Here is a 27,273-nt window from a genome sequence, read left to right on the forward strand (position 1 = left end):
CGATTTCAGTACATCCAGGCAGGCAGTTTAAACAAAGGGCTTTGGCTTTGCAAAGCACAGAGTGTCCAACACATGTATGTCCAACATGTGTAGAGGGCCTGCATGGAAATGTACTGTACTTGGGACATGTGTCTGCACAGGGTGAAAGGGAAGTGGGAAGAGGGGTGCAAGATAGGTCATCTACAATCATGGTAAGGAATAGACGCATCTATTTCTCCGAATGCCTTAGCTCTGAACAAAACAATATTTTGCTTTACAGAATCTTCCTGGACACTGCAACTTCATTGCATCCTCCAAAGGGGAAGAGCACTAGTAGAAGTGGACTCAGTCAGACTAGACAAGAAACTCACCATTTGGTAACAGGGAGCTTTTGCCCAAGGCATGATCCAAGACTTTGAGCATCACGCAATTCCATCCCTACGCCCGAAAAGGTGTGGGCAGTAAGGCCTGACACCCAAGCAAGTACAGCTGCAGAGACTAGGAGAGTTGAATTGTAGTTAGCCCTCTGTTATACTGGGTTACAGCCTTGCAGGGTGTGATTTAGGGGTTTCAAATATCCCCTTCCTGCCCAAGTAGCCCTGGGGGCATCTACTCTCTCAGCCCATGGTGCCAAGTCACTGCTGGACTGTTAAGGAGGGAAGATTCGACCAGACATACTGACCAGTCTCTCAGAACTTGGGCACTTACAACTCACTCTGCTGGAGGCTGAGGATGACTCCTGAGCTGCCTTCTTCTTTGAAATGGCCCTGCTGATAGATTTACGGATCATGTTCTCTCTCTTGCCGGCCAATGAATATTTCTCTGCCAATGAGGTCCTGCAGCTCTTGTGGGACCTCCTCATCAAGCTTTGGTGCCCTGAGCGACGGCTCAGTTTGGAGCTTGGGGAGATCCTTGTGCTGTCTTTCAAGTCCTGATAAAACTCCTTCTCTAGGTCCTGAAGAGGTGGCCTCTGCTTAGCTGCAACCTTCCCATTTCCACTGCTTTTGGGAGTGGACGTCTTTGCTATTCTTAAGCTGGATACAACTTCAGCTTCTTCAGCCTCATTTGCTTCTGATGGGTCAGGAATGACTAAGATGGGGCCTGCAGATATAGGGGGCAGTTCAGTAACACCAGTCTTCTTAGGAGACCAGTCCTTTGAGATGGCCCCCAGGGTGCTACTTGTAGTTTCAAGTGTCTCCGCTTTCACACACAATTCTTGCCCAAGGAGATTACTGGGGATGATTTCTGTCAAGGGAATCTGCCCTTCTGCTCGCTGCATCACAGCCACTGCGTCTGATGGCACAGAAAGCTTTGCTTCAGAATAGGCTGGGAGCTTTGCTGTGCTACAGGGGGTTGATACTCCTTCCCTTACATCAGTTGAGTTTTCCAGACCCTCTTTGCTTTGGAGCCTTTGTAAAGGTTGCTTTGAAGATGTTAACTTGAGACTACTTCTCCTTCTTGATAACCTTGAAACAAACATTTTTAAAATGCAAGTGACTTTTCTAGACCACCTACAGTATAAAACTCAGAGCAGCATTACAAGTGATCATAAGCGAGGTTTTTAAACATGCATCCATAGCGACATTCTTGATAAAATTGTTGAATAATAGGAACATACATTAGTGTGTGAAAATAACCTGAAGGCCCTTCCCCTGCCCCCTAGCTCCTCCTCCTCCCCGCCCCCCATTTAAAAACTCAGCTTCCTTATGGCACCATCATTTCTTTTTCTTTTATTTAGGAATAGTTCCAGGAAGACCCAGAAGGATTTCTGTTGGGACTCAGTGGAAAGCTGCCAAATAAGTGTAAGAGTAATAGGAAGCACAGCCTATGAGAAAGGGCTTAAAGCTAAATGAGTTAAGATTGGGAAAACAGGGAGTCCTAAATGATGCTGCAATGTGCAAGGGTTTGAAGAGGCAACACTGACTATAGGGGAGTAATAAGAACAGAGATGGTTAAATGTGTTAAAGTGTTTTAAGTGCACTGTCAGAAGTTTGGGGGGGGGGTTAGCTTTCTGGTGAATAAGGTCTGCTAGAGTGGGGAAGCATCTGCAGCTCCCCTTTACTTAAACCAGGGCCAAGTCCAATGGAAAGCAAGGAGGGAGAGGAAGAGAACACCTGGGGGAAAAAAAAAAAACCCCCAGTAACTTGTTGCACAAGGATGCTTCTCTGCAGACAGTAGTTTGAACACATTAAGAAGCATCACATGATACACAATGGCATCTCTCACATAGAGATCACAACGGATAATATCCTCCCACTTAGATTTTCTTATGCGATTGGTGACTTTGGGGTGCTCAACTGTTGCATAACCCAATGCAAGATACTTTTAAGGGGTCTGATATTCAAAAATGAACTTAAGGGATCTTAGCTTGGGCATTCAGGAACTGAAGTCCCCATCCCTCCCCCCACAAAAAAGGGCAGTTTTGAAAAAAAATTGGATGCAGGTGAATTCATAGATGGAAAAAAAAAAAAAAAAAAACCCAAAAAAAACTTCTATGCGTTTTCTCCATCAAGGTAGTTGATCCAATTGGTGTCACGCTGTGGCAAACAATCCAATTAAAGAGCCTGTCAACATTCAGATAGCAACAAGCCACCCTTGCTTTCAGCTTTCCTCAAGTTTCTCCAACCCACTCCCCCGCAGCTAACCCTCCCACCATCTCACCTACACCATTACTATTCCTGCCATTCTACTGCTTCCCCTTGTGTCTAGTTTCAACCTCGTTTTAATTCAAATCATTCCTTCTCATCCCCAACAGTTTTTAAACCACAATTACCAAACAGCTTCTGATCAGGCTCTTATCTTTGCAACTAGGCTGCCCTTCACACCAGTTCAGGTACAATGACAGATTGATCCCTACTGGCAGGAGCGGATAGTTTCTTCTATACTACACAGGCTAAAACAAGACCTCTGAGCGAGGAACGTTTTTAAACAGTGGACACCATGAGAAACAGCCCCCACTGGCAGATTAACATTCATGGGCTTCGCAGAGTTGAGCTGAAAGAACTCTGAACTGAGGAGACAAGCACTTTGCAAAGTTGCATGGGAGAGCTCCAGGCTTAAGCACCGAGAGAGAAGTTAGTAGAGAATTCAGAGGGAACAGGTAAGGCAGGAGGCATGAAGACAGAGTCAGTGCTCACTTACCCTACAAGAGATACAAGAAAACAGAGAAACAAAATAACAAATGAGACAACTCAAGTCATTGTGATTGGTATTCCGAGCCTACAACCTATGGCCTATTCATTGCTGATTTTGCTTTACTAGATACTGTAGCAAAAATAGTTTAGTTTAAGGACAGATTTGGACGATAACAATAAATTAACCTGACAGGATTTTATATCTAGGGAATATGAAGGTGGGAATATGAAGGCTAGGCAGCATGGAAAAAGTTAAAAATGTAAAAAAGGAAGTGAAAAGAGAGGATCTGACAAATAGGTTTCAGATACTATACTATGATTGTCACCCTCATTTCCCCAAGCATCCCTAACTTTGTTGTTTTACTTCCCAGTTTTGAAGTGTCTTCATCCAGGCTGCTCTGCATGATAGACCACAGCAATCAATAGCAGATACTGATAAATTATACAAGCGTAGCAATAAAAAGACAATTTGTGCACCTGGCAGCACACCATAAGAAATTTGACAATTAATGTTTTAAGTTACCGTATTTCATGTAGTATAGGTCAACACTGTGTATAGGTTAACTCAGGGGTTGGCAAAATGAGGCCCACAAGACACATGCGGCCCGCCAAGCCATTCTACCCGGCCTGCAGAGCCCCTAAAATAATTTAAAATATTGATTTTCTATCTGCCCCTGGTTGCCTGTTATGCAGCCCTCAATAGCTTGCCAAAACTCAGTAAGTAACCCTCCACCCTACATAATTGCTCGCCCCTGGGTTAGCTTCAGTTTTAAAAGTTAGAAAAGTTAGGATTTTCATAGGCATGGTGTGCAAGTCGAGGCCGAGCTCGGTGCTCAGCTGGCACGGCTCCATCCACTGTGAGCAGCACTGCCTGGGTCATGCCAGCTGAGCACTGAGAGCTGGCTCCATCCACCGCAAGCAGTGCTGCTGAGCACTGAGCCCAGCCCTGTCCCATCCCCTGCGTGTGACGTTGGGGCTCAGTGCTCAGCTGGCGCAGCCCCATCCCCTACAAGCAGTGCAGGCTCACAGGGGATGGGGCTGCACCAGCTGAGCACCAAGCCTGGCCCCATCTGCTGTGAGCAGCGCTGCTGAGCACCGAGCCTGATGCCACTCACAGGGGATGGGATGGGCTGGGCTCAGCAGCGCCACTTGCAATGGAGGGGTCTGGGCTCAGCTGGCAGAGCCTCATCCCCTGCAAGTGAGGCTGGGCTTAGCGCTCAGCTGGTGTGGTCCTATCCCCTGCGAGCAGTGCTGGTGTGGCCCAGGCAGCGCCGCTCATAGGGGATGCGACCGTGCCAGCTGAGCCCCAAGCCCAGCCCTACCCCTGTTCCCTGCAACTGGGTTTAACGCTTGGCTGGTGCAGCCCCAACCCCTGCAAGAGGCACTGCCTGGGCCATGCCACTTGCAAGGGAAGGTGGTACAGTGTATAAATCAAGGTTGCATTTTCAAAGGCCAAAACTGGGCTTTAAAATTCAACTTGTACATGATGAAATATGGTAACAGTGTATCCTTTGTTTAACAATAATTAGGAGAGAAAAAGAAATGTTAGTTCTTAATAAGATAAGTATGGGGAAAAGCTATTCTGCATGCTAAGAATAGCACACATAAGATGCTTTCCTTAAATTCAGTTCGAGTCTATTGAACATTTATAAAAAAACAAGCCGAAAAAGCATTTAAATTAAAAATCCAGTTTCAAATTTTGCTGTTTGTGTTCTATGAAGGGTTTATGCATCTCTCAGTTAAGACAAAGAGTAAGAAAATCAGCTTCATTTTAACTTATAGAAGCTATTAATAATCACTTCCAGGTTTTCATGCACTAGAGGTTTTGTTTGTAAATGTTGATAATTTAAAAACAAAACAAAAACAAACAAAACTTTAAATAGCTATGGAAAGAGTTACTAGCTTTACATTTTGTCAAAAACGAACTTTTACAAAACAGATTTTGAACCAATTTTGGCCTGGCCACGTCCCACTAAGCCAGGGGCAGGCAATTATTTTGGGTGGAGGCCTGCTTACTGAGTTTTGGCAAGCCAGCGAGGGTCACATGACAGGCAGCTAGGGGCAAATATTAATTTTCTAAATTTTTCAGGGACCCCGCGGGCCGGATAGAAGGGCCTGGTGGGCCACATCCAGCCTGCGAGCTGCATTTTGCCCACCCCTGCCTGCACTAAGCAGACTAATGATTTGAAATTTGAATGTATGTATATTGTATTCGTTGATTTGGGCTTTATTTTTTTTCTACCTGGCAATTAACTTTTCCCCCCTCCTTTGTTTGGTTTTTTAAAGTTATTTGTCATATGGCATATCTAAATTGACAGGGGAACCACTTACCTTTTTCTGGACAATTCTTTGTTCTCCTCCCTCAAAGAAAAAGAGCTTTTCTTCCTTCTCCGTTTCTTCTGTGATGGTGTTTTGGGCATCAGTCCAGGCTCAGCACTGAAGTTGCTGTTGCACAAATAAAAGGCAGAAAACAGAACGTTTCATCTGCTGCCTGACAATCATTCTATTTGCCTCGTATGAGCCAAAATTAACACAGTGGCAACCTAGGCACATGCCTAGGGTCTTAAGTGAAGAAAGGGCCCAGTTGTGCTTATTTTACGTATTATACTTATGGAGTTAAAAAAAGTAACATAAAAATTTCATCTCAGCTGGGGGCCCACGAGTTTGTTTGCCTAGGGCCCACTAAAGGGTTAATCTGGCCCTGTATGGAGAGCTTATGGCACGATAAAGTAGGACCTGTGCCAAGACAGCAGCAACGCAGAGACATTCTGGCCCACGCTAGACTGAAGCAAGCTGCCCAAAATACAGACAACAAGAGCCACTAAGGAGGTAAAGGAAATGCTATGGTACCAACTAAGGCAGCATTGCCAGGCACTTCAGATCTAGAATCTGAGACCCCAAACTAACTCAAGAAATGAGCAATTTTTATGGGAAACTCCAGTCTTTGGAATCGCAGCTTGCCAGCTGCCAGAACGGGGAAGGCTTCAGATAGATCACGGAGATGAGTCGCCCTCTCCTGCCAGTCAGGTGGACCAACCTATCAAACATCTTCACCGCCTCCTCCTCGATTTCCCGCAGCCACGCCAAATGCTTGTGCTCGGCATTGCCCAGGAACTCCGACAGCTTCTGGCTGCAGAAGTCCAGCAGGTTGGTGGGACCCACCATCTCCACCATGGCTCTGCCTACAACGGGCGGGCGAGGAGGAAAGAGCCGATCGCTAGGCAAGGCGCCTTTCGTAGGGTACCATCGAACCCTGGGGCAGACAGCTACGCCCCCACCATCCCTTTGGGAGACAGAAGGCTATCCCCAAGCTAGAGAGGGGATGAAAGGCACAGGGAAGGCGTCCCATAGGGAAGGAGCAGGCATCAGACCCAACCAGTCTAGCTCCCCCATCAGCACCCATCGCTCTGCTCCAGCAGCAGGAGCCCCGCTGCCAGCTCCTTCCCACACCCAGGGGTGCTGGAACCCAGGAGCCCCTCCTCCCTGGGCTTCCCCAGCCCTGCAGGGAGACAGGGCAGCCAGAGGACCCAGGCGTCCTGTCCCACCCCCGCCGCAGGTGAGAGACGCCCCCGGCCAGAGAACACGCAGAGGCAGCCAGGCCTCGCCCCCGCCACACAGAAGCTCCCTCCCACGCCCCACCCTTGGTGAAGTGCCCGTGACGACCATAGAGGCGTCAGCTAGACAGGCACCCTCCTAACCGGAACCGCCTGCCATACCCACAGCGATGCCCAGCGCAAAAAGCAAGAGCCAATGGCTGGCTTCCCTCCCCGAGGTCATCCGACCTTGCGCCAATCAGGGAGCGCTGTAAAGGAGCGGCCCGCCCTTGGCTAGCGCTCTTGTCCATCAACCGCGGCCCGTTTAGCTACAGGCTACGGAGGCGGCGCGGCTCTGTCTAGCTGCCCCGCCTATCAGCTCTCTCCTGGCCTTGGTTTGGTCCCTCCTCCTTCTCCTCCTACCTGCCCTGCGGAAGCTCCTCCCAGACTCAGTCCTCCAGGGTACAAGAGTCCGCTGGCTAGCAGGGCCTGTTGTGTAGCTCGGCACTGCTTTTTTCCTTCCTTTTCCTCTCTCCCCGCCCCTTTCCTTTGTGGCGTAAGCGCGTGGTGGCCCAATGAGCGCGGCGGGGGGATGAGCTCGATTCAAAAAATTTAGGCGGGCGCCGGCGGGGCTGGAAGTGGGGGGGCCGCGTTCGAGGCCGCGGCGGGTGTGTTCTGACCGTTGGTGGCTCGGGCCATTGCAGGCGGCGCGGCCATGGCGGGCACGGCGCACCTCGTGCAGACCTGCAGTCGGCGGTTGGCCGAGTTCCTGCGCGAGGTGGACGAGACGGACCTGGTGTGGCTGGCCGAGATCCGCGATGAGGCGGCCCGCATGTTCGGCAGGTGCGGGGCGGCCCCTCCTCCCAGCCGTCGTCTGGCTCGGCCGTGGGGGCAGCGAGGGGGGCGGCCACGCATGTCCAACCCCTACCTGGGTCTTCTCCAGCCCTGGCCGGCGGGAGGCCCTGGTTGGGGCGGCTGCGGTCGCTACCTTTCCGGCCCTCGGGGTCCTCTGCCTCCTTTCTGCAGGGGGAGCGTGGGCCGAGCCCCCTAGGGCAGCGGGAGGCTGCTGAGGACGGAAGAGCTGGTTTCTCGGGACACGCGTGAGGGGTCCTGGGTAGGGTACGTGAAGGGATGGTTCCAGCTGGGCCACAGATACGGGAATTGGGCAAGGGCAGGAAGGCGGCAGTGCCCCAGGGTCTTTCCGGCCCCTCCTTTCTGCCTAGGAGGGGTGAGCAGGAGGTTGTGGGGCTTGGTGGGGCCCCTCGGCTGCATCAGCAAGTTGAAGGGCCCGTGCCCTCTGCTGTGCCCCCTTCCCCAGCCCAGTGCTTGTTGTTATCACGCCTGCCCTGTTCTTCTGTCCCTGCTAAGGCTTCAGCTGCCCCAAGGACTCCCCCAGCAACAAGGGGGTGCTAACTGTTTCCGTGTGGGGCTGCGCCTCTGATCCTCTTGTGCATTAGCCAGGGTTGCTCAAGGCAGGATCTGCCCTGAAGAGCTTGACCCTGCCACACCTGGCTTGCTCACTCGCTTGTGGTCCTGGAAAAAAGGCTCAGGAGCAATATCTTGAAGCAACAAAAGAATACAAAGTGCAGCAACCCCCACCCCAGCGCATTACTGTTCACTTTTTCAGTGGTCTGAGGATACATTTGCAAATGCTTGCCAAGTACAGTGACATCCCTGGGAGGAAGTCACTGGGAAAGTGCAGGTATTTCCTATAATAACAGTACTAATCATACATGTGTCTACTGAGCACGGAGTAAGTCAGCCATTAATGCCTCAAAGGCAAAGAGCAAGGTATTATCCCCTGGCCTGTTGCTAGTTGGGGCTTTCATCACAGTTCCTGGGGCAACTTGCAATAACAGGTGGAAGCGAGGGGCAGGGGTTGATAACAGATATGCCAAGGGTAGGTCAGTCAGGCTGAGATTTGACCCTCTGATCCAGTCATGCTTTCTGGTGCCAGGTGAACAGCTGGCTTTAAGCACAGGGTGCACACAGCTCAAGGATGTCAAAAGCCCTTCATTTCAAAAGAGAAAACCTATCGTTATTTTACCACAACTGATAGACATAGCTAGCATGTATATTTATTATTCATAACCGCAGGACTCGGTGCTTGCAGGAAAAAAAGACATTTTCTCTAAAGCTCTCTAGGTGAGAAGTTTAAAGCTTCTTGGTGACTTGAGAACTGTATTCTGACTAGTCCTGATGTAGTACAGGAGGTTTTTGTTTATCCTCTGAAATTTAAGGTCCCAACTTAATAAGACCATCATGCACATGCTTTGTGTGGGACTACTGGCACCTCAGTTTCCTTACCATCTCTGCAGCCCTAGCAGAAGTGAGCCTTGTGGTCTCCCATGACATTGCGTTTATCTTCTCATTAGTTGGAGAGCTGCCTTTCAGAGACAGGCTGGCATAACAAGCAAGTAAAGTGCCCAGGTAATGTTACTACTTTTCCTGTTTCATCTGTTAAGCAGTGACTGTAATGATGAGCCAGAGTTGATGCCAAAAACTCCATCACAGAAAAATCGTCGCAGGAAGAAGCGTATTTCTCTTGTTCAGGATGAGAATGAAGATCCAACCAGGAAGAGGTAGGAAAGTCCCTGGAGTACCTTATATTTGAAGATGTTAAAACTATTTTTGATTGGGATCTTATCCCAGTTTTTGCATTTAAAAAGTTGTTGCTTTTCAGGCCTTAAGTAGAAAATTTGTGAAGAAATCCCTCTAAGAGGGAGGATGGCTTTAATATGATCTATACATTTTGCTGTTTAAGCACATGCTGCATAGAAGAAATGTTATTTTAGGTGACAGGTGAAGGAATTAAGCAGCTACTGCTGCTCTTTTAGAATCTCTTTGTCTCTCTCCATGTGTGTGTAGGCTAGTGGTTCTCAAGCTTTTTAGCCTCAAGGCACCCTGGCTGCAAACCACTGAGTTAGATTCTAGCTCATGCCAGGTGAGTGTGAGGAGGCAGCCCCTTACCCTCTGTGCCCTGTTTTTTCCATCATTTGCCCCCTCCCAGTGCCTGCTCTGTATCTGAGAGGGCAAGTGCTGCTTCTCCAGGAGCTTGAATACAAACAGCCAGAGCCACATGCACCCATAGCCTCTCCCACCTGCTTTGGGAGTATGAGAGGAGTGGGGGATGCTGGGGAACAGACCAGACCAAAAAGTGCAGCCCTGCAGCTCCACGGCTTCCCATTCACTTGCGCGTGCACTACAACAAACTGCTGGGAGCACAGGATAGCACAGAAGCAGCTGTGGAAACTGCTTGTCTGTGGAATGCTGCAGTGCCTGTTTCAGGGAAAAAGGAGGAGTGATCACTTACCTCCTGGCATGGGGGCCAGGCATTGTCACACCCTTGCAAGAATCTCATGGCACCTTGGTTGAGAATCACTGGTTTAGGCAGGAGAGACAGATCTTTGGCAAAAGTGTGCCCTTTCCAGCTATGGAATTGAAGAATAGAGTCCCCCACTCCTGAAAGTGTAGGACCTTTCCCATGTTTCTGCCTCTGTCAGGTGACCTTATCAATCCTAGTGCTGCGTATCAGCCTAGTAAATGCTAAAGACTCACCTTTAAAAGCTGCTCTCTCTATACACCATTGTACTGTAAAGGAACCATTTTGGATGCAGGCTTATAGTGTGCTGAAACTGTAACGGTACTAGAAGTCCACAGGGTCATAGGAAAATAGGGATGGAAGGGACCTGATACGGTCATCTAGTTCAGCCTTCTGCTCAAGGCAGAATCATCCTTGACTAGACCATGCCAGCCAAATATCTGTCAACCTGCTCTTGAAAATTTCTAGGGGAGGATTTTTGCCATTTTCTCTAGATAGCCAGTTCCAATGCTTGACAACCCTCATAGTCAGAAAGCTCCTTCTGATCTCCAACCTAAATTTCCTCTGATGTGGCTTGAGTCCATTGCTCTTAGCCCTGTCCCCTGTGGCCACAGAGAAAAGACTGTCTCCGTCTTCATTATAGTTGCCTTTCAAGTACTTGAAAACTGTTATCAAATTTCCTCTTGGTCTCTTCTTCTCCAGGCTAAAAAACCCTAGTTCTTTCAGCCTTTTCTCATAAATCAGGCCTCTAATAATTTTTGTTACTCTTTTTGGACTCTTTACAAACAGCTCATATCCTTGAAGTGTGTGACCCAAAACTGGACCCAGTACTCCAGTTTAAGCCTCACCAGTACTGAATACAGTAGAATAATTATTTCCCTTGATTTGCAGGTGGTGCTCTTGTTAATACAACCCTGTATACTATTGGCCTTTTTGCAACAAGAGCATGCCGTTGGCTTATATTTCACTTGGCCTCATGCTCTGTATGGCCACACGCACTCTAACCCCCAGATCCTTCTCTGCATTACTGCAGCCTGGCCAGTCATTCCATAATCTACATTTGAGCGTGAAATTATTTTGTCCTAAGTGCAGGACTTTACACTTGTCTTGTTTAATCTCATCTGATTGATTGCAGACCATTTTCCCACTCTATCCAGGTCGTTCTGGATCCTACCTCTACCCATTACAACATCTGCAACTCCACCCAGCTTGATGACACTGCAAATTTGCGAAGCGTGTACTTGATCCCATTGTCTGAATCACAACAAAGATATTGAACAATATTGGATGTAGGGAAGACCCCCTGGGGAGCCACTCTTGTTGTTGCTTCATAATTGGATGTTGAGCCATTAAGGACTGCTTACTGAGCTTGATGGATACAAAACTGGTTGGATCCTCTGACAGGACTTGATCTAGTCTGTATTTCTTTAGCTTGTTAACGAGTACATTGTGGGAGACTGTCAAGAGCTTTGCTAAAGTCCGAGGCATATAACACATCCGCCGCTTTCCCCACTATCCACAGCACTTTATCAAAGAAGAAAATCGGGTTGGTCAGGCAAGACATGGTCTGTTTGAATCAAGGCTGGCTGTTTCTGATCACCTTGTTCTCCTTAAGTGCTTCACAATAGATTCCTTGAGGACCTGCTCCATAATTTTTCCAGGTACTAAGGTCAGGCTGATCTAATACTAGTTATTCCCTGGATCCTCCTTCTTTTTCTAAAAAATGGGCATTATATTTGCTGTTTTCCAATCATCCCAGCCCCACAGGTTCTCAAAGTGGATAGCCAGTAGCTTTGAAATTACTTCACCCAATTCCTTCAGAACCCATCCAGCCCTGTCAATTGAAAAGCATCTAACTTCTCTCGGTAATCCCTAACCTGCTCTGCCATGATGCTAGGCTGTTTTGACTCCTTCCTTATCTTTGCTGCCAACTGCATTCATCATCTGGTAGCTGCCCCTACTTGTGAAGACTGAAGTGAAAAAATGAAATACTTAAGCTTTCTCTGCATCATCTGTAACTAGATTGCCTTCTGCATTCAGTAAGGAGCCTACGGTTTCTGTGGTCCTCCTCTTACTCTTGACATGCTTGTAGAATCTCTCTATTGTCTCTTATGTCCCTTGCCAGCTGCATCTCAAATTGTGCCATGGCCTTTCTAATCTCCCTGCATGCCCATGTAATACTCTTATGCTTTTCCCTAGTAATATGACCAAATTTCCCTTTTTTTGTGGGATTCCTCTTTGAGTTTCAACTTACTGAAGACATTGGTAACCAGGTCTCCTATTGCACTTCCCATTCCTTTGTTATTTTGGGATAGGTTGCTCCTGTGCCCTTAATATGATCTCTGAAGGGATCCTGCCCTTCAGTTCACTGAGTTTGCTAAAGTCTCCTTTTTTTAAGTTTAGTATCGTCTTCTGCTGCTCTCCTTAGGATCTTGAACTCTGATTTCATGGTCAGTGTCACCCAACTTTTCTTCCACCTTCACGTTCTCAACCAATTCTTCCCTGTTTGTGAGCAGCAAGCTTAGACGAGCTTCCTCCCTTGTTGCCTCTCTATTAGCTGTAACAGAAAGTTTATTGCGAACACACTCCAAGAATTTCCTCGACTGCTTGTGTACTGTCCTATTTCTCTCCCAGCAAAGGTCCTGAGATTTGGATTCTGTGATTTGGAAGCTTCAGTTTCACATGTACACCACTTGTCACATATCACAGCACCATATGCAGAGGGCTACAGCAGTTTATACAGGGGAAATCTAACATGCTATGGTTCCTTAACTTGTAAAAAGCACCACGATCTGTGGAAAGCAACTTGCCTTAATTATTGAAATCTCTTGTGCAGACAGGATCTTGCTTCGGCTGCTCACTTACTTAACCATAATTTCCCTGGATCTGTCACTGGGGTTCATTCCTCTAATTTGACAGACAACATTTTACAAATATTGGAATGTTTCCTGAAGGTTTGGTTTAAATTTGACTCTTGTCTAGCTGCATAAAAGCCACAGATAAAAATCTGTGATGTAAATACTTGACATTTATATCACTCAGTTTCATCCCAGTATTGCTTTTTTTCCCTCCTCCTCCCCCATGGTATACAACTCTCCTCATTCTTAGGATTGCTTCTGTGTGTGAAGAATGTGAAGCCTACAACAACTGCCTTACCTAAGTTCATAGATTCATAGATGTTAGGGACGGAAGGGACCTCAATAGATCATCGAGTCCAACCCCTGCATAGGCAGGAAAGAGTGCTGGGTCTAGATGACCCCAGCTAGAAGCATATCCAACCTCTTCTTGAAGACCCCCAGGGTAGGGGAGAGCACCACCTCCCTTGGGAGCCCGTTCCAGACCTTGGCCACTCGAACTGTGAAGAAGTTCTTCCTAATGTCCAGTCTAAACCTGCTCTCTGCTAGCTTCTAGCAGAGCCCACCTCGTAGGGCTTGGCCTGCAAGCCCTTAACCATACGAGTGGCCCTTCTCTGTACCCTCTCCAGGTTATCCGCATCCCTCTTGAAGTGCGGTGTCCAGAGTTGCATGCAGTACTCCAACTGTGGTCTGACCAGTGCCCGATAGAGGGGAAGTATCACCTCTTTGGATCTATTCGTCATGCATCTGCTGATGCACGATAAAGTGCCATTAGCTTTTCTGATGGCTTCGTCACACTGCCGACTCATGTTCATCTTGCAGTCCACTAGGACTCCAAGATCCCTTTCTGCTTCCGTGCCACCCAGCAGGTCATTTCCTAGGCAGTAGGTATGCTGGACATTTTTCCTCCCTAGGTGCAGCACTTTGCATTTCTCCTTGTTGAATTGCATTCTGTTGTTTTCTGCCCACTTGTCCAACCTATCCAGGTCTGCTTGCAGCTGTTCCCTGCCCTCCAGCATGTCCACTTCTCCCCACAGTTTTGTGTCATCCGCAAACTTGGACAGAGTACATTTCACTCCCTCGTCCAAGTCGTTGATGAAGACATTAAAGAGTATCGGTCCAAGGACTGAGCCCTGCGGGATCCCACTGCCCACACCCTTCCAGGTCGAAACCAACCCATCTACCACGACTCTCTGGGTGCAACCCTCTAGCCAATTTGCCACCCACTGGACTGTGTAGTCATCCAAGTCACAGCCTCTTAACTTGTTCACCAGTATGGTGTGGGATACCGTATCGAAGGCCTTCCTGAAGTCTAAGTATACAACATCCACCCCTACTCCTGTGTCCAGGCGTTTCGTAACCTGGTCATAAAAAGAGACTAGATTAGTCAGGCACGATCTGCCTGCTACGAACCCGTGCTGGTTTCCCCTCAGCATAATTTGTCCTCCCGGGCTCTCGCAAATGTGAGCCTTGATAATTAATGTGAGCCTTGATAATTGTTAGTTGAGGCAGATAAGTTATCTGCCTCAACTAAAAATGATCCTTGTAGATCACCCCATCCCTCCCACTTCTGTTTCTTCCTATTCTGTGTCCTTTCCCCTTTGTCTTCTAAAGTGCTTTTGGCCACTTATGGGGGGTGCATCTACACATGCACTTTCCTGTGGAGTTGACTAATTAGCTCCATAATAAAGCATCACAGTCTGCACATGCACCAGTATTAGGGTGCAGTAAATTAACAAGCTCTGCCATAGAATAATACTGTCCAGGACAGTACTGTCCTACAGCAGAGTGGTTAGATGAGCTGCAATGCATGTGTAGACTGTGATGGGCTGGCTGGGCACAAGGGTGCTACAGTGCAGGGTTAGCTGCTCAATGCCGCCACCCTCAAGCCTGGGACTGACCACCCGGACCCCCTCCAGCATGGAGCTGCTCCTCCCTGGCTCAAAATGCTGTGGTCCCAGGCGCGTGTCTAAACGTTGTACTCAGGAGTAGTTTTCTCTGAGGTGAACTGTGCCAGAGTTTATTGCTCTGAGTTAATTATTTGTGTAGCTGCACCCACTTTTACCAACATATGGGCTTTTCAGAATCAGATTTCCAGTTTATACAGATATCTGCTTAAAGAAAAAATAATCCACTGAAAACTTCTTTCACCTTATTGATCAGACAACACCTCTCTCTAACCTACAAATATCAATGAATATGTTTTGTGTTATACAATCTACCTGTAGGTTATAGATATGAATCTGGTCTGTAGGTTTTCTGAATTAGGCTTCAGTCTGATGCACTATTTCTATCACTAGGTTGTCCAGGAGGAGAAATAGTAGCATTAAGCCACGATCTTCTAAGCGATATTCCCAAAGACTCCAAAACAAAGACGACCTGGGAAAAATCTGTGCTGCAGTGGAAGAGGCCTCCCTACATGAACAAGTAACAAGATCTGAGGCTACAGCACCTGCTAAATGCTCTGAGGCATTTCCTGAGAAATCAGCTGTCAAAGCAATAGAGGAGAGAATCCCCTTTGTAGAGATCAGTGTCAATGATCGCAGTAGTGCTGAGTTACATCTACAGGGGAATGTGCCAGAGACAGCAGATGAGGTCTCCAGAATCATCTGCCTGAGCTCAAATGATGAGTCTCCCCCAAAAAATGGAATGGTAGAAAACCAGTCAGTACTTGAAGCCTCTGTGCTTGTGGTCTCTCAGACCCCAGAAGCAAATGGGGCAAGAGGAAGCCGGGGTGCATCTAAGCTGAAAATAGCAAATATACTCACTACCAAAGCCACCATAAATGAGGAGCCTAAGGAGGTTGATGGCTGTGCTCTGGGACCACAGGATAAACAGACTCCAGGAAAGGAGCTTTCCCAGGATTTAAAAGACAATGCAGGGACCCCTACGGGCTCCCGATCAAGCCGATGCTCTGTGCGCCGTAGTCTGATGGGTAAGACTTCCTTCACCCGCAGAACATCATTGGCAGAGAAGTACTCGTTAGCCAGCAAAAGGGAAAGTATGATCCGGAAATCTGTCAGAAATTCTTCTAACAAGAAAATTCGGAAGTCATCTCAAGTCTCCAACAATGTGAACTGTAAGTTTCTAAGGTTTACCAAACCACTTTGCTTTGTGCTGTGCCCACGTGGCCTACTGCAGTTAAATATTTCTTTTTGTTGCCCATGTAACGTCACACAGGAAGTCAGTGAAGCTGATTCCTCTTAGCAGCCATGTAAAGGGTGCTGTGGACTACTGATTCTAGAGCCTCCCTATTTTCAAAAGGAGAGCCAGGGTCAGAATTTTCAAAACCTAATTAAAAGTGGTAAGGAGTTTCTTTATTTTAACTTGCAGTGGCAACAGGTTTCTATCTCTAGAGGGGGAAGGAAAACTAGGTTTAAATATCCCATTGCTGTGGTGATAGGAAGGAAACAACATTGTCTTAGCGCAAAACAACCAAAAAGCAGCATTTCTCCACCGTGCCAGGCATGCATGAAATCCAAAAAGTAAAGAAAGAACCGGTGTCCTAGTAAGATAGCTTCTGAAATGTAAATGCTGTGGGGAAAGTCTTTGTAATCTAAACAGAGGGAACTCAGTCCAGTTACAAAGGAGGAAAGCTATTACACTAACAGCCTTCCAGTTGTGTTGATACATAGCATTTTAACCAAGGTATTTCTGTTTGTTTATTTATTTTTAACATACAGACAAACAGTTCTTGAAGAGTTACCTATGAAAAAACACAGATTAGAAGCATTTGCACATAGTTTAATATGCAGTTGCACAGCAGTTGAGCTGTTTGAGAACTGTGCTAGAGACTGAGAATCTCCCCACCAGGGGTTGGCAACCTCTGGTCCCTGGACCAGAACTAACCCACAAGGTTTTGAATCCAGCCTGGGAAGGTCTAACTTGGCCTGGGAAGGGAGCAGCATGCGGGTGTGCCATATTACCCATCCCCTCTACAGTCCTCCCTGTTGCACTGTCTCCTTTCACTTGCTGAAGAGGGGTTGGTTACCTGCAATGAGAGAAGTACAAGAACATGAGCTTTGGGGAGGGGCCCCAGCCTGGGGTGGCAAGTTGCCATCCCCTGCTCTGTACTGGTGAATTTTATGTAAAGCTGTCCTGTGACATTGCCCAAAACACTTCCTAAACAAAAGTGAACTACCCAATCCTGGCAGTGTTCTTTGTAGTGGAGTTTGAAGAAGCACTGTTGAAAAAGTTTTGTTAAGTCAGTTTGGATAGTGGCTATTGCTGCTCTTTGGAATACTTTGCTGACAGTTTTATGTAACGGTAGTTCAACTTCTTTGAGTACGTAAAGTTTGAGTCCTTTGTTAGGGATTAATGGTTTACACTTACCTGAAATTATTTTAAATTCATTTCGGGTAGGACATGGCCTTGCAAAATAAGTGGGAATGTAACTATCTTGTTGCAAGTACATAAGATGCTATTTTTCTAAGCTAATATAAAGTCAGTTATGTCTGTTTTTACCGTTCTGGAAAGCAAAGTGTACTAGAGATATTTGATTTGGATAAATAACTGGTAGAAAGAATTGACTGGCCCCCAATGTCCTTAAAAAGTGTGACAAAAATGCACCCCAAGTTAGAAGAGAGGAACTGAGTGGCCTTTTACTGTGGTCTTTTCCCAGCTCGCTCTGTGTGTGTGTGTGTGTGTGTCTATGTCTATATCTATATCTATATCTATATCTCTATAGTGTAAATTGGGTTGTCTGGTTAAGGAGCTGGGGACTTCTCAGTGATATGGAGAACTTATTCTTTCTTGAAGTAAGGGGAGTCAAGTTCTTTGAAGAGCTCTTTGTGTACTATGTATTTCTATTATGTAATAAGTAGTAGCAAACTTAACTAAATCCTGCAGCAATGCCATACATGTGGAGTAGGGAAAGATGAGGAATGAACATGGAGATCCCGGGTTCTGAGCTTCATTTGCCAGATGAGATTTTTCACTTAAGCTTTGTTTTTTGCTTTTTCTCTTCCTTCAGGTTACAGCTCCATAGTGACCCTTGTAGATGAAGAAAAAAAAATCAAAAATGGGTGAGACTACTTTATGAAAGTTCCTTTAAGGGTTACTGTTTCACTTGCTAAATGTTACTATGAGAGAAGTGTATTCAGCTGGAGTTACCCAAAAAGTCTAAATTGGCAGTGAGCATGTGTAGAAACTTAGTAGAGATTCCAACTAACCACTGTTAAGTCAGCATTGCTCCAAAACTAGCAACAGTTTTATAAGCAGTAAAATACTTGAATGGGGAAAGTGGATAATGATGTTAATGTAGAGAGATTTTTCTCATCCAAAGGTAAGAAAATGTGGGTCTGTATTGGAGGTCTTATTCCCAGTTGCTCTTCAGTTTCAAGCATAAAGCCTTGTGAATTCCTCATGATGTTTAATATTGCCTCCGTGTGGCTCTAGAACCTTTTTGGACAGGTGGGAGGTGTGCAGAAATGTCTGCAGTCCTGCATGGAGTGAAAGCATAACTCATTTTCGAGAATGGTTCCATCATTATTTACTTGCTGGAGAAACCACAGAATTAGTCTCCCCATTTCTGTATTCAACAGTTAAGTACCTTTTTAATACTGATTTTAATCTGGACTGAAACAAGATTTTAGCACAATAGGTTTCTGAGCATTTCATTACAGCTTTTGAGTTTTTTTTGCTGCCTTTGGCCACGCCCAGAATTTCAAACCAGTATAGGAAGTTGGGGACGAGAGGTCTCCCTTCACTTCAAGTATGCTTGAAATATGCACTGTACCATGAGGAACAACATTCAATTAAAGTCTGTGTTGCTTGCAAGAGAACCAAAAGAACTATAGAAGTAGTTAAGAGCCTGCTTCTCTAGCAAAGCCCAGGAGATGCTCACATGAAAGGTTGCCTCTGAGTGTGGGTAGTGTGCCTTGTAAGCCTACCTTAGTGTTAAAGTATGACATAAAAACCCTGGAAGAGACCTATTCTTCTTTAATAATGCTCTTTCATAAGGAACTCTCGAAGTAGGTTCTACCATCTAAGTTCCCATACTGTACAAATGGAGCTAGAAAAATTTCTGGAGTATCTCTTCTTCAGAAGTCTCAAAGAGAAGTTGGGTCTTGGGTCTGGGCTAATCAGATCAGTTTTCTGCACTGCAGGACTTGTCCAAGTATTGGGAGTCAAAATCATGTGAAGACTTCAGTGGACAGAATGTGACCTATAGCATGTAGTCTAGGATTGTCAAACTTATTCAGTCCCCAGACTGTATTTGGGCCACCAGGCTTGTTGCATATCTGGGCTATGGTGGTGGGGCAAGTAGTGTTAGAGAGCCAGGGGGGTTGACATGGTTGTCACTCACCCCCTGCTTCTGACCTATGCCCCCAGCAGGGCATTGTGCCCTGGATTGTGGTGGTGGGCCCCACCCCTGTTCACCCCATTCCAAAATTCATGGTTCCATTTTTTGACACCTCAGGCTTAGTCTATTAGGAAGGAACTCCTTCATGGTTCTCTTACCTGAAATATTTTTATCTTGAATTTGTGAAAGGAGAGAGTTCTAAAGTAGTTAAATTTAATGGCTGTTTGGAAGGTTCAGAATAGTCTTAAGGCAGGGGTGGGTAAAATGCGGCCCAGGGGCCCAGATGTAGCCCACCAGGCTATTCTATCTGGTCTGTGGGGTCCCTAAAAAATTTAGAAAATTAATATTAATCTACCCTGAGCTGCCTGTCATGCAGCCTTTGATGGCAGTAAGTGGCCCTCCGCCCAAAATAATTGGCCGTCCCTGGTCTAAGGAGAAAGGACTTTATTGGGCACAGTGCAGATGAGGCTGCAAAAGAAAAGCAATTTGTTTCCTCGCAGGAGGGTTTCTTGAATGGATATGGTGATATAAAATGCATTTGCCTGCGTATAGCTTTGAAGGAACTAGTAATGCTTGTGTCTACTAAATGCTAAGTGTCTACTCTTTCCTTCCAGGTCTGTGCAGGAATCTAGCACCTCAAAGCAGGTAAGATCTGGGAAAGGGATAACATTATGAATGGAGGTGAATTATGAAAACCCTTTTCTCACCCACCTACCCCCTTGTTGAGTGGTACCTAATATGGGTTGAATAAAGTTAGAGTTAAGTATCGGAAATACTCATGATAGCCAAGATCAATCGGCGTACTAAAAAAGCAGCACTTAAAGAAGGCATGTCACTGCTTTAAAGACCAGTCACAGTAATTATCTTGCATCAGACATCAGCCCAAGGTGCTCCAAAATACCTGGTAATATCTCACCTGGTTTCAATAGAAACAAAAGTTTTGTGTATGTAAGGCAGTTGGAGAAGACTAAACATCACGTGTGCTGAAACACCTCACACTACAGCTCACATTCCTTTCAGTTAGTCTTATGATGAAAAGCCCAAGATTGTGGAGGCACTTGTTCCACAATTGCTTATTCTTTCTTCAGTTGTCACATGGTTCTGTGCAGTGCTGTTCAGTACAGTACCTTTAGAATCTCAAGGCAGTGCTATGCTCTGGGAGGATGGGTTGGGGCTAATGTGCTTATAGATTCTGTGCCTTTCTACTATCTGGAAGAGTATTTTCACAGATCATTTGGATAGCCATGGATTTTGTGTTGGCCAAGAGTCAGTTTACCTCAAATCCATGATTGAAGAAAGAGTTGGAGGTCGGTAGGAGAAAGAATAGTCTGTTGTACTTTACAGCAGGTATATATGTTATGCTCCCCTCCGTGTGCCTTCTCCAGGCTGCAGACCTTAAAAACTCTATTTTAATGGACCATTTAACTTCTTTAGGTTGTTCAGGGAAGGCTCTAACTTCTCTCCCTCTTCCCCTCTATCTTCTCTTGCCCTTTCTGTTGTTGAGTCTTCTTGCCTAAAAGTAGAGGTGCACCAATACAGGTCTGATTTCGAATCAGTCCCAATATAAAAAAAAAAAAATGACTGTATTGGAAATCGGCCTGAAGTGGCTGATAATTTTGCCAATAAATGCCCATGCATGCCCTCACCCAATTTGGGGGGGGGGGGAGGTTCACTACACTCTGCGTGTGAAAATGGCTGCCAGCCCCACAAACTGCCTGCAAAATCTGCTGACAGCCTCCTTGAGTTCGGAAGATCCCTTGTTATGGGTATTTTCCATCCTTCTGGGTGTTGCTGGTTCCCGGATGGGGCCAGGAAGAATTTTTTTGTCTTCCTGCAGTTACATGCCTGGGGTTTTGGGATTTTTGGGGGTTGGTTGTTTTTTGTTTTGTTTTTTTTTTAAGCTGTCTCCAGAAGTATAAGGTGTTGGCTGAAGTTAAGGCTGAGGATTTTGACTGTGATGTGCCAGTGCTCCTGCTGGAACTTAAACCCAGAGAGCCCTGACTAGAGGGTCTTGTCCTTCTGCTCAGGGTCAGACCAATCACTATATTTGGGGGCAGGAAGGAGTTTTACCCATGATCAGAATGGTATGGACTGTGGAGGTTTTTGCTTTTTTTTTTTTTTTTCTGTAGTGGGGCTGTGGCCCTCTTCCTTGGATGTCAAGTGGTTTTGTAGCACAGGGCTTTAGTCACTGGTCCCCCTGCTTTACCTGTGGCAGATTAAATTGTCAGGATTGAGTGGAGCCTTGCTAGTAGGTTAGACAGTGGATTTATATAGGATGGTTTGGGTAGAGATGATCCTGCCTCAGGCTGGGACTTGGACTAGATAACCTCTGGAGGTCCCTTCCAGCCCTACATTTCTTTGATTCTACAAACCTGCCACCTCTTTCTAACTTCAGGACTAAAGTTTTTAACACTCTCCAAATCCTTTGCTTAACTTTGCTTGGTTTCCATCACTACTTCATCCCAAGATTACCAGCCATCCTGATGATGGATGACCTTCAAAGGAAATGATGCACATAGTATTAATAATGTTGGTTGATTTAATGTCATCCAAAGCCACTGTCTGCTTTTCTGTAGATCAAGGCTGTCCAGCTTCTCAGCAGCTGGGGCTGCACACCCTGCAGGCTGCAGCAGCAAAGGCTGAAAGCTCCACCAGCACAAGCCACCTGCCCCTGGGTGGGTGGGTGCTTCTCTTTTCACTGCATTGTACATGCAGCTACCTTCAGCTCCCTGGCTGTGGGTTCTCTGCTGGACTGTGCCATGTGGCTGTAGGCTCCCACACCTCAGGTTGTGCCATGCCACTCCATCCCATCCTGTCTCTTGGCTCAGGAAGCAGAAGCCAGAGGATAGAGAGGGAGTCTGGAGCCCCCAGCTGCTACTACAGCCAGAGCAAAGAGGGAAGCAATGACTCAAGGGAGCCCCAGGGCTGCAAACGAACCCCTCATGGGCCACCAGTTGGACAGCCCTGCTGTAGATGTGTACAACCATAGGGACCAAGGCTAGTCTGCAGTAACTGTCACCTACAAGCTGCCAGGGTGCATACACTTGTATGTTCCACAGTTGTTCTGTGCACTTCCATTGCAGCTGTTGTACTGGAAGAATGTGAAAGGCACCTTTGAAAAGCATTGGCTACTTGAACTGGTAGAAGGCACAGGAACATCTATACAGGCCTTCTGTTGATTTCTGCTGTCATCTAGCAGCTTTCTTGCACTCGGGAGAAGGGTTGTAGGGTTGTAACTGCCATCCAAGGGGAGGATTCTGTTGCTTGAGAACAGGTTTGAGCTTAGGCTTGTTCAGTTTTGCCAACAGAACTTTGTAGCATAGACTAGGCCTGAGTAAACTGCACTAATTTAGGAAGCAGCACAATGGCAATCTTGTGGAAGTAAAAGTCATGCTAACAAGAACAGGTCCCTTCCATGTTCTTTATGATCTCCTAGCGTGGAATTAGATGTCTGAAATAGCGAATGCCCTCTTAGTGATTGTGTACCCATTTGCCATTGCTAAGAGAAAAGACCAATATCTGATTTATTACCAGCCAGGTTGCAACCAGCAGTCATCTGTCCTTGATCATCTCTATCATCAGATTGTCTGTGTGTTAAGCCAGCTCAACATACAATGGAACACAGGGGTTTGTTGTTAATATCTGCTAGTGTGCTAACAGCTTTGGACACCTGTAACATTTAACTTGATTTAAATGCATTTTAAATCTGAAATGGATAGACATGCAAGCCTGTTAAGCCAGTTTAAAGCCATCCAGAATGGTTCAGAAACGTAGTTGAAAAATCAAATGCTCTTTTGAACCAATTGATAGTGCACTGATATAGTGTTACTTGTGGTCACCAGGTTTTCTGTGACACGAGTCTGCTCAGTCATCCAAGTATCCCACACTTCATTGTTTCTCTCTCTTCCTGCCTTCCCCCCCACCCAGTAACTGCAGCCAGAATTCTAGTGCACCTTTTTAAATTTTGTTGGCACTTTTTCATCCATGAGTTCCCTTGCTCTCATAAAAGCTGTTTCTAACAACCAGCTTGTCCTCACTTTTGATGGTGGCCCTTTGTCATGCCTCCCTAGGCCCTGGGAATCCAAAAGCATGGATTTTATCATTCCACATAGCCATCCCAAGTTGGGCAAGCATACTGCAGACTTTCCTTAATTGCAGGCTATTTAAATGTATTGAATTTGTGTTGAGGAGAGGAGGGAAAAGAGAAAAGTGGAAATGCCCATAGCCATAGGTTGCCCATCCATCCCGTGGGATCCTCAAAGCATAGGTGCTATCATTCCATGCCCTTTGCCTTTAGGAGAAGGATACAGTATACTTTGAAATGAGCATAAAGTCCTTATTTATTTGTGTGGCACTCATTGAGACCTACTTGTCTTTCCTGCTGCAGGATCCTCAGGGCCCCAGGATGTCCCTTCGTACTCGGAATGCCAAAAAAATAGCAATCAGCAACCTTGCCTCTCAGCAGCAGCAACAGGAAGAGAGTAGCAAAGGTAATTTTTAGAGACCTGTTGCTATCTGAGGAGAAAAGGAGTCTGTCATGGACTTGGCGGGAAGTCTAATTGAGGGTTGTTTTAATTGCTTTCACATCCTACTGGTGAGTTCAAGAGACCAGTCGGATCTCCAGCAAGGTTGCAACCAGCAGTCATTTGGTTTGGTGCGGGATTTTTAGTTTTTTCTTTTTATCATTTGTTTTCTGGCATTATGTCACGTTGTTTTTCTCCATTCAGGAAGGTTTTGGGAATTGTGTTTCCCTCTAAAGAAGCTGGGCGGGGGGGAGTGGTCCTGGTATCTCGTGGGCAGAGGTGGAGGGGCTGAAACCTCCTACAGACTTAGGCAGTGTATCTCAGCAGGTTTGTGAGCAAAAGGCTACAGCATTTTATGTTAATGCACTGTTGGCTGCATAGTTTTACGATATTTTGGCTCTTAACATATGACCAAAGTGTCCATATTGTTTGAATGCTATATGATATTGTTTCTTGTGTTTAGAATGAAAGTCTCTTTTTTTTGTGTGGCTCCTGGCACCTGCTGGGCAACACTTTTTTGTGACTTACTATTTACTCAGTAGGCTGAGCTGCTAAACTTAGTCTGCCTTCAGATTTCTGCTGAAGGGAACTTTTTACCTTGGACTAACTGTAGGCATTTCTCTGCAGAGCGCAATTCAAATGAGAGTGGTGAGACCCTGGAACCTCCCCAGAGTGTGAGGTATGTTCTTGAAGTACCATGGGAACAGTGGGAATAGGCTGGCTGTCTGGATCAATTTTTTTGTTCAACATTTTATGGTTTTGATGGAAGCTAAAAGCCTCAATCTGTCTATATTAAATTCTCTTTTTCTCTGCGCTTTGTAGCATGGTATTATGAGAACTTGTCAACCAGATAATTAAACCATCCACAATATGAAAAGCCACAAAATAAAATGTCTTTAAAATCCATGAGACAGAATAGTTTGAGGCTGTGCATTTTTATCAGTATCTCACTTTGTAGCTGCTTGGGTTTCTGTCTGTTGTTTCTTCTGTCTCCCAGTGGCTCTATTTTTCGCCAGTATGTGGCATGGAGAGGAAACTCCAGCTTTCAAGATGGGGACTAGGGTTGTGTGGGTGCAAAGACACACAGTTGAAAGCACAGACTTTGCAAGTTCGAGGCTATAGCAGAAGCGCTTATGGTGCAGCCCTGTCAAATTCCAGCAAGTCCTGTGAATTCTGCTAAATACCTTGTCACACAAGGACATGAGAGAGGAAGGAAAGCTTTCAAGATGGGTGATCTGTCCAAGAAGTAGTTCTCACTATCTCCTTGGTTGACCTTGTTCTTTGAGGATTTGGCAGATTGTTAGTTTGTGTTAGCTTCTACACTGAAGACTCTGGGGAATGGGATAGTAGCATATGGGTGAGTGAGATGGATTGTGCATGCTCCTAAGATCAGGAGAAGGGAGTGCCAGTATAGTGTGACTGAATAATGGGGACTGAATTAACTTTTGCAGGAGAAAACCAAGTTATAAGAAAGCTGTGGATCAGCTGTATGATGGGCAGCAGGCAGAAGAAGGTGGGCTCTCCCCTCCAAGAAAAAAGACTCCATCTCCTCCCTGCCCAGCCAGCAAGGTAAAGCAATGTCTCATCCCCAGCACGTGTTCTCTTCCCTGTTCTGTCAGGTACTGACTGATTCGCCACACTCTATTCACAGGTTGTGCGTCCTTTCAAGACCTTTTTGCACACTGTGCAAAAGAACCAGCTGCTCATGACGCCAAGCTCTGTGGGGCGAAATAATGTTGTGAAATCTTTCATTAAACACAACACTCCACTCCGAACTGATCCCAAGGTAAGGAAAGAAGTCCTCTGTCTATGTCTGTTGGATGGAAGGGTTGGGGAGAGCCAGTCTAGCTGTTGGGCTGCGAGGGTTTCTGAGTTTAAAAATGCTAATGACAGAGCTTTGAAGCATAAGCTTCCTGGGTAATGGTAATAGAGTAAGGAGAATATTGGGGGGAAAAAGATGGCTCTAAGTAATTAAAACATCCTTAAATCAGTCATTTAGCAAGAGTGGAGTCCAGGTTTCTGTGGGGCTGTGCCTGGGTGGTAGCATTCTATCCTGAGTGTCAGTCATTGCAGGAGGAACTAGATTTGACAGGAAGACAGAGGCTGTGTGGATTTCTTAACACTGGTATGAATAATGTAGATCAAGTTTACAGGTGTTTTTAGGATACCCTGTACATCATACTGTCCTCTTAAAGCTTTTCCATGCACAGAAGCAGCAGTTCTCTGTTGAGCTCAAACACTTCTTCCAGTTTTGTCATAAAATCTGAAGGTCATTGAATACCCTTTTTGTCAGAAGAGACAGGGCCTGATGGTTGAGTCAGTGTGAGATCAGTAATTCAGAGCCTGGGAGCTATTGGTGGTCAGAATCAGTGCAACCTGATTGTTGTGATTAAGAGTTGGCAAGGGTGGGATTAAGACCTTGATTCTGGAAGGTGCTCTGTGCAGGAAGACACTTGCCCTCATGTAGAGTCTCACTCTTCCAGACCCCTACACTTGCCCGCAGCAGTTTGCTGGAGTGATAGGAGTTTGAGCCAAGAGGTCTGGTTCTAGGATTATATGGTCATTTCCAAAAGGAGTAACTATTGGTTTCCTTATATTCTGTTTACACAGGGCAGTTTTGTTGTAAGTAATGACTACATTAATCTAGTGGACCAGAATTTATAGTAGATTCACTTCTCACATTACTAACAGGCACTGAGCCCTCTGTAATCCATCCACTGACATGAATGCAAACTTCCATGTTTTTTGAATCAGTGGGAGAAGAGAAATCAACCTTTTGAAAGGACAGTAGGAATCTGAGAATTTGTTGTCATTCTGAATGTGTGTTTGTGCAGGGGATTGGACTAGATGACCCTTGTGATGCCTTCCCAACCCTATGATTCCATGAAAATAACTTCACTTAAGTCCAAGTAGAGTACAGGGGGGTGGGAAATAGAAGAACTGTGCTTTAAAAAGGGAATTTGGATACTATGGCCAAGATTCAGCAGCCTGTTTCTAGTAATTTACCACTGGAACAGCTAATGCAGTGCTAGAAGTCTGCAGGTTTGCACCTGTTAGTGGGTCTTGCTGTACTCTCAAAAATAGGCTTCTCTTCTCCCCATTAGTGAAGGATCCAACCTGCAATTTAACCTCACTGGTGTTCCTATTGACAGCACAAGCCTTTCCTTAACTAGTGGGGGTGTTATCATTGCAAGGAAGGGACTCCTGGTTCCTTTGCTGCTATCACTGCATGGAACAGGGTACACTGCAACTTCATTCTAGTCACAGCCACAGATGATGCAGAGTTCAACAAGTGTAAGTCCATGCTTCCTAGTGCAGGCTGTTTGTCCAGAAGAACCTCCATAAATGTTGGCCAGACCTTTGTCGGGTGGTTCACATTTAGCACAATACAGTTTTTCTGAGTAGACAAGGTCAACCCTTCTAGTGAAGAGCAGGGTAAAGCCAGGAATTTATACAGGCACCCTGGATATAGTCTCCCTAAAACAATGAGAATGCTCTGGTAGAATCACCCATATTCTTTCTCTTTTCTCTGGCAGCTGTTCCAATGTTACAGGATCTTACTTAGTATCTAGAGTATTTACCCTGCTTCCCAGGTGGGGATGCAGTCTTCAGTGATGTTTATG

General features: G+C 46.0%; 2 protein-coding genes across 10 annotated transcripts in view; one reads left to right on the plus strand and one right to left on the minus strand.

Annotated features, from left to right (window-relative positions):
• The window catches only part of LOC102563212 (inner centromere protein), a 50,122-nt gene extending 42,966 nt beyond the window's left edge, over window positions 1-7,156 (minus strand). For 6 of the 7 annotated variants that reach the window (XM_059722506.1, XM_059722509.1, XM_059722507.1 and 3 more), the window contains exons 1-4: window positions 6,830-6,912; window positions 6,151-6,295; window positions 5,445-5,558; window positions 688-1,445 (exon numbers count right to left, since the gene is read on the minus strand). In XM_059722506.1, the coding sequence (XP_059578489.1) occupies window positions 688-1,445; window positions 5,445-5,558; window positions 6,151-6,295; window positions 6,830-6,890 (1,078 nt within the window). In that variant the 5' untranslated portion in view covers window positions 6,891-6,912. Of the gene's footprint in view, window positions 1-687; window positions 1,446-5,444; window positions 5,559-6,150; window positions 6,296-6,829; window positions 6,913-7,069 lie in introns of those variants that run through there. The other variant, XM_059722510.1, reaches the window with a different exon arrangement.
• Window positions 7,157-7,269: 113 nt separating this feature from the next.
• Window positions 7,270-27,273, plus strand: part of INCENP (inner centromere protein) — a 33,761-nt gene continuing 13,757 nt past the window's right edge. For 2 of the 3 annotated variants that reach the window (XM_014604260.3, XM_059722503.1), the window contains exons 1-9: window positions 7,270-7,489; window positions 9,112-9,228; window positions 15,124-15,902; window positions 17,796-17,847; window positions 19,742-19,772; window positions 23,515-23,617; window positions 24,278-24,329; window positions 25,102-25,219; window positions 25,302-25,436. In XM_014604260.3, the coding sequence (XP_014459746.1) occupies window positions 7,362-7,489; window positions 9,112-9,228; window positions 15,124-15,902; window positions 17,796-17,847; window positions 19,742-19,772; window positions 23,515-23,617; window positions 24,278-24,329; window positions 25,102-25,219; window positions 25,302-25,436 (1,515 nt within the window). In that variant the 5' untranslated portion in view covers window positions 7,270-7,361. The remainder of the gene's footprint in view (window positions 7,490-9,111; window positions 9,229-15,123; window positions 15,903-17,795; window positions 17,848-19,741; window positions 19,773-23,514; window positions 23,618-24,277; window positions 24,330-25,101; window positions 25,220-25,301; window positions 25,437-27,273) is intronic. The other variant, XM_006274886.4, reaches the window with a different exon arrangement.

This window comes from Alligator mississippiensis, chromosome 2, assembly GCF_030867095.1.
Source record: "Alligator mississippiensis isolate rAllMis1 chromosome 2, rAllMis1, whole genome shotgun sequence".
Taxonomy (NCBI): Eukaryota; Metazoa; Chordata; order Crocodylia; family Alligatoridae; genus Alligator; species Alligator mississippiensis.